Source organism: Lycium barbarum, chromosome 8, assembly GCF_019175385.1.
Source record: "Lycium barbarum isolate Lr01 chromosome 8, ASM1917538v2, whole genome shotgun sequence".
In the NCBI taxonomy this organism is placed as follows: domain Eukaryota; kingdom Viridiplantae; phylum Streptophyta; class Magnoliopsida; order Solanales; family Solanaceae; genus Lycium; species Lycium barbarum.
This window is the reverse complement of record NC_083344.1, coordinates 125325416-125336527: the sequence shown is the minus strand read 5'-3', so window position 1 is coordinate 125336527 and position 11112 is coordinate 125325416. Positions and strand designations below refer to the sequence as shown.

The 11112-nt window shown below is 34.6% G+C and overlaps 1 protein-coding gene across 1 annotated transcript; it reads right to left on the bottom strand.

The window, feature by feature from the left end:
• Positions 1-9771: 9771 nt before the first annotated feature.
• Positions 9772-10590, bottom strand: LOC132605424 (ethylene-responsive transcription factor ERF024-like). Its single transcript, XM_060318577.1, has one exon. The coding sequence runs from the start codon at positions 10525-10527 to the stop codon at positions 9961-9963; it is 567 nt and encodes a 188-aa protein (XP_060174560.1). The 5' UTR covers positions 10528-10590; the 3' UTR covers positions 9772-9960.
• Between the last annotated feature and the right edge of the window lie 522 nt (positions 10591-11112).

The following is an 11112-nucleotide window of genomic DNA, read 5'->3' as shown; positions in this document are numbered from 1 at the left end:
CAATTTATTTGTGTTTTCTTTTATATTTTTAAATTGTGAATTGTTGAACTTTTTATGTATTATTAACTCTAAGAAGATTATATAAATTAATAATAGACTATAAGAATCAAAGCAAATTAAAAACATACTAAAAATATTCAAATTGATGACTTCATCATAAACTAAAACTACAAATTAACCGCATTAGTCCGAAACTTAAATGACCCAAAATCTAAGAGAGTGAACCAAAATAACCCCTAATCATCATCAGAATAGAAGTCCTCAATATCGTCCTCAGAACAACGTTTTGGGTTTCTTAAAACATATCTTTTTTTCTGTAGATGTTAATTCTCTACTTGTTGATGATGCTTGTTTTTCGGCCAACTTTAGCATGTAAAATCTATAACGTCTTGCTAGCATTCTTTTGTTTTCTTTTCTAATCCTTTGTACCGCAAGCTCGCAAGTTTCTGGACCTACTCGAGGCATTGTTATTGAGTACTTTGTTGAGATTTGAGCGTTGAGATTTTCCAAGTCACGAACAAGACATTCTGATTCGGCATGCCGATATGTCCGTTCTCGGTGTAACCCGCAAAAATATTCTTGTGGATCTGAATATTTCACGCTGCAAAAATCATCATTACACTCTATAAGAATGTGGAGTTTCAAATCGTCTAGTTTAAAATCATTGTTTTCAAGGAAACTTGTTTCACTGGAATAACTGCTATGATTTGAACTATCATCACCACTGCTATTCGAATCATTTGGAAGGAAGAAAGACCAATCTACATTTCTACTACTCGACATTGAATATGTTGTAGTCTAATAACAAATGAAAGACTACTTATATAGTTGCAAACCCCCAAGTACCCTCGGGGGTGGTCATTATGACCCTACCTACTTACTTTGTTCTTAAAAAATATTAATCTTCATCAGACATCTCACAATCTGAATCCCACTTGGATCTGAATCTTACGTAACCATGTTGACCATATTCTACCCTTAGGCAACGCATTTTCATCCAATTGTTCTCTTCGTAAAAACGGTTAAGAGCAAAATTCAACTCTTGTGGAGTGTCACGAGGCATTGATATAACACATTTTTTTGGGCGTTTAAGCCCTAATGACCTCAAGTTTTGTTCAAGTGTTGCAGCCTCGCTGACACGCCAATCCCACTCCTCTCTTATTGTATTATTGTATTCTCGATTGAATTCGGGTTATTTTAGTATTTAAAATCATCATCTAGTTCTCATATCCTACTCATTGCTTCGAATATGTCTGCTGGGGTAAAACATGTAATAGAACAAATATCAGCAAATTGGGTATAGAATGACATGATAACTAGTTTTAATGTAAATGTCAGTTGTTCCTCAATTATGCTATATACTACTCCTTGATTTGACAACACCAACTTATATTGCGCAACATTTAAATGCGCAAAATATGAGTTTTTAGAATGTCACTAGCTTATATTGCGCAACATTTAAATGCAAAATATATGGGCCATATATGACACACTATGCTTGATTTGACAACACAATGCTTCATTATTTGTCCTCTTTTTATGACACACTATGCTTGATTTGACAACACAATGCTGCATTATTTGACCCTTTTTTATGACATTAACTTATATTGCGCAACGTTTAAAGGCGCAATATATGAGCCATAGATGACACACTATGCTTGATGTGACAACACAATGCTGCATTATTTGACCGTTTTTATGACACACTATGCTTGATTTGACAACATCATGCTGTATTATTTGAACACTTTCTTATATTGCACAACATTTAAATGAGCAATATATGAGTCATAGATGACACACTATGCTTGATTTGGCAACACAATGCTCCATTATTTGACCTCTTTTTATGACACACTATGCTTGATGTGACAACACAATGATGCATTATTTGATCGCTTTTTATGACACACTATGCTTGACTTGACAACACCATGCTGCATTATTAGAACGCTTTCTTATATTGCGCAACATTTAAATGCGTAATATATGAGCCATAGATGACACACTATGGTTGATTTGACAATACAATGCTCCATTATTTGACCGCTTTTTATGACACACTATGCTTGATTTGACAACACAATGCTGCATTATTTTAGGAATCTCATCCTATTGCACAAGATTTTCATGCACAAAAGTATTACCCAGTGGTTCATGCACAATAGGGGTTAATCCCACATTTTTTAAATGTTCACTTTTACACTCAAATTTTGCCTATTTAATATGAATGTTGGATGAGGTAAAAACTCATCCATTTCATAAGTTTAAGTCTTTTAAGTTCTTGAAAATAAAAACAAACTTTAGAGAAAAAATGTCTCCTCCATCTTCAACTGTAAAGTTTTCTCTATTCTGGGATGGAGATATACTTGATGACAATAATACCGTTCGTTATAGTATCAAACCACAAGCCCATGTAAAGTTTCCAACAACGTTGAACTACGGAACATTAGTCAGTTACTTACACAAAAAAATGAAAACTAATCCCACTCAGTATGGATTATCTGTAATAGGCAGATATCCACAAACCCTTTCACAAGGTTTGGTGTTTTATGGTTTGTGGAATATCAATAGTGATGACTCTTTAAGGGCGCCTGGAGAATATAGGGATTTAGTCTCCATTTATGTTCTTGAAATGTATATTGAAAAGCTATCTCAAGAATTCCCTTAAGTCCAGCCCACTCATGATAACACTTATGGGGAATTTAGTTCTTATGGAGACATCTTACGTGGTCAAGTTCCGCTGGAAACTCTAAGCCAGCAATTTAATCAAGCTTACACTACTGAAAATTGGTAAATATTCATTTTTAAAATATTATTTTGTGTAGTAGCACGTGTTTATTTTATTTTTTTGGTAAATATCCATTTTTGGTATCTTTGTTGGGGTTATACACCTGATATGAGTAATCTTAGGCAAAACTCCCAGTTTGGTGGAGTTGATCTTTCTCCAAACCAACAATTTAATCAAACTTATAGTGAAAATTAATCACAAAACTCGCCAGTGGTACCAAATGCTGATTTTGGGCAAAACTCTCAGTTCGGTGGAGTTGATCTTTCTCCAAACCACGACAATATAGATCAATATCGGTAGGTTGATTACCTTGAGATTAAATAATCCATATATATTTGATGTTGGTATTTAAAATATGTTATTTCATGTAGGAAGAGGCCTTTCTTAGATGGGGATGATTGACTAATTTATTGTGAGACATCATCAAGTGATAGCGAACCGAATAATGCAAAAGTAACCGATGATGATGATGACGACGAAGAGGTCGATGTTCAATCTGGTATGCAGCAGGCAAATTTAATAGAAATGATGCAAGTCCGATGCCGGAAAACCCAAATCCCGAAAGCCCAATACAGTGGCATTCTGACAATATTCCACATGTGACAATCTCCAAGGTCGTACTGATTCCTTTGTCTTCACCAAAAGAGATGATCAAAGTCGCCAAAAAATGTGGAAAGAACCGACCGATATTATAAAAGATGATTGCTACTTTGAAAAAGGCATGATCTTCGAATCAAAAAAGGCATTGCAAAGGTCAGTCAAAATTTATAGTTACAACGGAATGAGGGAGTATAGGGTTGATGATTCAACCAGAAAAGTATGAAAAGTATGGAGACTAGTTTGTAGACGACAATATTAATGTTGTCAATGGATGCTTCGGGAAATTGTTAAGCCCGATGGTATGTGAGTTATCACAAAATTCCACCAATATCACACTTGTGATATGGGAGAGAATCGAGCAGATCATTTTAATTTAGATATAAATAGATTGCTCAAGTGCTACTTAAAGACGTTGCTGAAACCCCAAGGTAACCTATTCGACCTAGTTCATTATAATTCTTACATCAATTAAATTATCATTGCTAAATATTGTTTGTTTAAACTTGTGAAGGATCCCCATCAAAGATTGCATTAGAAACGTTAAGACAGTATATCATAAAACGATAAGCAAGAGAAAGGGATATCTTGGGCGTAGGGGTGCGTTTGAGATGATTTATGGAAATTGGAAGGGCTCTTTCCAGACATTGCCGAGGTATATGGCAGCTCTACAAAAATTCAATGCTGGTACTGTTGTAGAGTGGAGGCTTTTGCCCAAAAATATATTCAACTTTGTGTTTTGGACATTCAAACTATGTATTAATGGTTTTGCTCACTGTCTGCCAGTCATATCCATAGATGGCACACATGTATATGGTGTATACGACATCAAGTTACTGATTGCAGTAGGAATGGATGCCAATGGGTCGATATTCCCTCTTGCTTTCGCAATTGCCACTAATGAGAGCAACGAGACATGGGGGATGTTTTTGACATATTATTAAGGATCGTATGGGCATATGCGTGCTATCTGATCGACATCAAGGCATAATGCACAATATGTCTACTTTGGAGAGGTGGCAGCCTCCCTTTGCTTACTATCGCTATTGTTTAAGGCACATTAAGGTAAATTTTCAAATGAAGTTTGGAAACAGCACACTCAATAAATTGGTGTGGGCTGCTGCGACGGAGCATCAACAAAAAAAATGGCTTGCAAAGATGGAGACAATCAAGGTAGTGAGTCCAGAAGCATATACTTGGTTGAAGAAAATCGAAGTTGAAAAATGGACACTACATGTTGATGAAGGCAAGAGATGGGGGATGCTTACAACAAAAAGTTCTGAGTCATTCAATGGTTTGCTAAAATCTGCTCGGGGACTACCTGTTACTGCAATAGTGAGAATGACTTTCATGCAAGTTGTGAACGGTTTGTGACAAGAACAAAGCGTGCCAAAGCCATATTAGCAGAGGGAGGAAAAAATGTGAGTTGCACGAGATGACCGAGTATAACCTGGCTGAACGTGTGTATGAAGTCAAGACAGGTTATTACGAAGGTCGGGGAGGAAACTTACATACCGTTTATGAGGGCACAAGAACATGTAGTTGTGGTAAGTGGCAAACATACCACATGTTGTGTTCTCATGCCATCAAGTGATTCGAGTCAATGGGAAAAACGGTATCAAGTTATGTGGCATTGGAATACAACGTTAAAAGTTACCTTAAAGCGTATGCTGGCCACTTCTATGTATGCCGACCACTTCTACCCACTTGGTGATCAAGCTTATTGGTCAAACCAACTATTTTCAATGGTTGCTAACAAGGAATATATCCGTAGAATCCGGGTTAACGCACGAACTCGGATTCACAATAAAATTGATGTCAATGATAGGACATACTCTCGCAGGTGCTCTACATGTAAGGAGTTTGGCCATGCTAAGCGTTTGTGTAGCCTACGAGGCCGTGGTGGTGCAAGTACCTCTCGTTGTGGAAGAGCGTCTTGTACTTGATGTATTGTTTAAAATATTTTGTTATTGTAAATAATGATGTATTATTTGGTTATTGCAATGAATTGTTTTAAACCTCTAGTATTGGATGAATTATTTTTTAATATAGTATTTATTTTTGTCCATTCAAAATAAAGTAATGTCTTGACTAAATAATAAAAACACTTAAATCAGCACCTTATAAAATAAAACACTTAAACCTAAAGTTAACAAGATTCAAACAAACAAAACTTACTTCGAGACACTTTACAACCCTAAACGACGATCCTAATGTTTAGGTACACTTGATCTAATGAGCCGACATTATTGTCCACAAAAAAAAAAAAGATATCAAGTTCTATATAGAATATTGATATTTCGGAGTTTTGAAAAATAACTAATCTTTGATCAAAGTATGCAAAAAACTTGCAATTTGAGAACTTTAAGATTGCAGAAAAAAAAAAGATGACTCTACTGCGCACAAATTTAGTGCACAATAAGACTAAACTGTAAAATTACAATTTAGTCCTATTGCGCACTAATTTAGTGCACAACAAATAGTTTGGTTACTTTTTTTTCTATTGAGTTATTTTGTTCTCAAAAATTATTTTTTGAGTCATTTAAGTTACGGACTCTAGAAGTGAGTGCAGAACGTGTCACTCCCGAGTGAGCCACTAATGTGCCCAGAGTACTGAGACAAAGATGAGACAGAAGCTAAAGAATGCAACTGAATGATGGTGGGAGGGAGAGTGGGGGGGGGGGGGGGGGGGGACGACATTCATTCATTGCTAGTTATTGTTTATTTTCTTTCTTTTTTTCTATTTCTTATTTGGTGTCGTTTTGATCCTCGATTAATTTAAAATCATGTCATATAAAGTCCATTAAAGAGGAAACCAATCCTCACTACAAAAAACAAATTTTTTCTCACTGAAAAATATTTGGTGGTTATTTTCATTAATGTCGAAGGGAAAAATCTATATAGTAGTATTTTTACACAGAAAAATTAGGAAGTTACCCGACGTTTCAAGGGAACCTGTTTCCCATCATACGTTTTTCCACTGAGCTGATTCAGTGGAAAATCATGTTTTATAGCATAAATTTCTCACTGAATGTCGGTGGGAAAATTCTCTATTTTTAGTAGGACAAGGATTTTTTTCATTCCTAAGGTTCGAATCCAAAATATATACTCCCTCCGTTCACTTTTACTTATCCACTATACTAAAAAATAAATTTTCACTTTACTTATCCACTTTAGCATATCAAGAGAAAGACAAACGTTTTTTCTTATTTTACTTTAACATTAATTATTTATTTTCAAATTATCTCTCAAGTTTATTGAGACTATACATAAATTAATATGGGTAATATGGTAAAATACGTACTTCATTTATTAATTTTTAAGGGACGTGGAAAATTAAAAGTGAACTGAAAGGAGTAATTAAGAATTGAAGAATTCTATTTATTACACCACACTCTTTGATGGTGGTTATTTTCTTTCGCTATCTGCAGGTTTCCAGTATTGGTGTCTTTTCCAAACCCAGTTGTTTTACTAATCAGATTCGTTTTATATTATTCTCATGTCACAATTGTGGATGAATAGTGGAACCATCTACATAAAACACACATTGGTAAGTGATGAGACACAGTCAATGAAGGTGATTATTAGACCTTTGTCGTGCTTAATACTTTTGCTTAATCCCTAATTATCACTATCTTGACAATATCACTATTTCTTTCTATTACTAGTATATAGTTTGCTGATGGACTTTGTTGGGACTTTGCACTAAATTAATTGAAGTCATGTATATTCCCTATAGTAGTATTCTTTCTTGTAAACTTATATCTGTTCTCCATTAATTTGTATTTTTAAGTCTTTCCATTTTGAGTAGTTAAAGCATTGACTTTGCCTTACAGTTACACTGCACTGCAGTAAGAATCTGATAATAATAAGCTATAATGAACTTTTGTGGCAAATTAGCAACTCTACTTTAAGCTAACAGCACACATTGGTCATAATTATAGTTTCTACCCGTAAAAGCATTATGAGAAATTTTAGTAGGGGTGTAAGAGATTTTTTCAGACAACAACACAAAGAGGTAAAACGTCTCTCTCTTTAATTAGCGGCGGAGTTAGAGTTCCAACAGGTTTGGCTGAATTCAATATCTCAGGTGTAAATTCGGTATGTATCCTAAGATATTCATTTAATATGTGTAAATCGGTAATTTAAAAGGGCTAAAATTTCAAACACACGCACACATAAAATCCTGAAATCGTCTGTGTGACTCTCCTCCAAGCTAGCGCTCTTGGAATTACTTTAACCTTTCTCTTGAATTTATGTTTTCTATATTAACAGTGTAAAAGTTTTTTAACATTATTAAGTTGATAGTTTCTCTACATTGAAATCTTTCTCATTTCAACGCATGTGATTAATTTGTAGAAGAAGAAGAACTTGGCAGTGGTGGAAATTTTATCTGTTAGAATATTTTTAATATATCTTGAGAGAATAGCAACTGAACTAATTGTACACATTTCATGTCAGCGAAAAACAGACACAGGTGGGAAACAACATAATTTTGAACTGTAAAGCTGTCTTCAGAAAGTGGTCTTTGACATAGTAACAAATTGGAACCAGATTCGCTCTCCAAATTCTTTTCTGCAATTTTGTTAAAGATGTACATATATAACCAATATAATATTAGGTGCTTAATTCTTTTGATTTTGCCTCGATCGTTTTCTGTAAGGAGTTCTACTAATCAAGGTTCAACAACTTGTGCAACCATAAACAATTCGTATGTGTTCCGTATTTGCTCAATGTAACAGTACTGGGACATTAGCGTTGACAATTTTGCACTTCATCCTATATGTAAATTTCGAATTCTTAACCAAAAGTTTCGTGTTTGAATCTTGAAAATGGGAAATATCATGATAAGGAGCGCTGTCGGTATATTGAAGTTACATCCTATAAGAATTGACGTGTCAACAAAGAGTAGGAATGAAAAAATCATGATAAGGAGCGCTATCGGTATATATAAATTACTTCCTATAAGAATTCACGTGTCAACAAAGAGTAGGGAAATAATTAAACTCAATTTTATGTATTTAATTTTCAAATTCGTATACTGCATAGATTATGGATATAACGCGTCATAATCTAGCTTGAAGTTGATCGTTAGATAAAAGTACAATATACGAATATTAAAATTTGACAATATTTCCAGTATCTTGTCTTATAGAAAAAAATGCTGCGGTCCTTACCAGTATTTTACAGTAGTATCTTTTAACGTATAGACACTGTTAATTTGATGAATTATTACAAACTAACAATGTAATTTTAACTTTGTTTTAGTAGATTGTCTGTTTTATTTTCTATGTATGTAGTTAATTATGTTATTCGGATCCTTAAAAAATTATTGTCACTCATATAGAATCTTAAAAAATGCATAATTTTTAAAGGATTTGAGACACAATTAGTGATAATTTTCAAAGTATCTGAGCAACATAGATTAATTCTACATATTATGAGCAATACATATAGTTATCCTCAGGTAACTTCATAATATTATAAAAAAAATTATCATCTACTATAAGTTAAACTCTTTTTTCATAAAAAGGCGTAAAAACATTTGATTCCCTTCTCAAACGACCCTGTCCGTCTAACTCTCCACTCTACTACTAACTTACCATCACTCTCATTAATTAGAAAGGGGATTATATAACATGATTGGTTGGATGAAACACTAGCTAGGTCGAGGTTTTAATGATTCTAATTGACTAATTAGCTTTTCCAATTTGATTATCCTGCTCTACCTAACATCAAGAATCTTTAATTTTGCTTTGCTGCTAATTCTTTTAATTTGATGCCTTATTAGTTCATATTTCAAACCACTTTAAAAAGAATTTTCCATTTCTAACTCCAATAAAACCTTGATAACCGCCTTTCTTTTAAAGTGCTAGTTATAAGTTCATATTCCATATAGTATAGTAATAAAGACAATGGATACAAACAATAGGAAACAACTAGACAAAGAAGTTACTCAAATTAGTACTAGATATATTGATATCACAGTGAACTTCTTCTTTAAGCTAATTAGAAGTTTGTACTATTGGATAATTGCAAGGCTATATTGTAAAAACATTTGTTCTAATGACAAGGCTGCTTTCTTTGAAACTGTTTATTGTTTACCCTATCCTAATTTATACGGTAGTGTTTGAGTGAATACGAAATTTAAGAAAACAAGAAATATCTTTAAAATGTATAAACTAAAAAGCAAGATATAACATTCATGTAGCCATAAATCATCTCGTAAAGGTAATATAAAATTTAAAGCTATATTATTTCTAAATAAAATACAACATTCTTTTTTATACACACTAAAAAGAAAAGTACGTCACAAGAGACTAATATATGTTACCCATATATAGCAAAAGCACTTTCAGTGGCAAAGCTTAAATTAAAACAGTAAAAACCCTTTAATTTACAAACAGTGCTAGAAAAACATGCAAACACAAATCCATCCCATTGATCTTTTTTCCTGGAGTCTTTGAAGCTGAGGTTATTAATTAAGTCATTTTCCTCTTATTTAAAATCATGCAAACACTAAAACTTGTCATTATATATGAAACTGAGATTTGTTGAGATGCATGGAACTAGGGATAATTCCAGAGATTTTGATCTGCACCAGTAGTGTAGTCATCATCAGGAAGGTTGAGACGTGGAGGACTAAGTAGCATACCTTCAGCCATATTCATAATCACATTAGGCATATCAAATATCAAATCTTCATCCATAAAATACTCATCATTATTATTCCCAGGCATCAACTGATTATTCTCTGCCTCTCTGGAAACTGGTCCAATATTACGGGCAGCCAGGGCGTCCCCGGCTGCCCCAAGTGCTGCGGCTGCACAGGCCGCAGCCGCCTGGATATCCCGGGACGAGTTGGTTTCCGGGACGGGCAACGAGGACGCCGAGTTCGGGAAGTTGAGCTCGGCATCCTGGCCTTTCAGGGCCAGTGCTGCCACGTCATAAGCGACCGCCGCCATTTCCGGGGTGGGAAATGTGCCAAGCCAAATCCTATTGGGGGACCGCGGCTCTCGAATTTCGGACACCCATTTTCCGCTACTCTTCCTTTTCCTTATTCCTTTGTATACCGGGTGTCTCCCTGAATTAGAATTACTGGCTCCGCCACTACTGTTCGCCCCAGAACTGGACATCTGATATTGTATGATGATCAGTTGATGGTAGTAGTACTTGGTAGTGGTACTTCGGTTTGAGTGTAAGATTCCATCGGATTATGGCAGCCATTTATGGAAAGAGGGTATAAGCCTTGAGCAGCCAAAAAAATGGAGAAAAGTGCAAACCAGTTGGGAATGAACTGCGAGGATTTTGATTTTTGGTTGTAAGCCAGAAATGTGCTGGATAGACATAAGGGTTGGAAAGAGAAAAAAAAAACCGCGCACAATTAGGAGTGTTAATTAGAACAGTGACCATTTATAAGTAATTGAAAAAGATTAGATGTAACAGTACTATTGCTTATAGTGCTGGGGGAAGAATGTCATAGACTGTGAGATGTTGATACGACGTTGTCTCTCTATAATGTCAAAATCATAGCATTCATGTACTCAAAATTAGGCAAATCAGGTGTCTCAGTTGATTATTTTACAAGCGTTTGGACATACATTATTTGTAACTACTCACTCTTTTTCTATTTATGCGTCTTCGTTAAGAAAGAATGTTTTTCTATATTTAGTGCTAACTCTTTAATTGTTAATTCTTATAACTGTCATGGTTAAAGTCAT

Bases quoted from the DNA above. Each gene is read 5' to 3' on its own strand.
- LOC132605424 (XM_060318577.1), bottom strand. From the start codon at position 10,527: ATGTCCAGTTCTGGGGCGAACAGTAGTGGCGGAGCCAGTAATTCTAAT.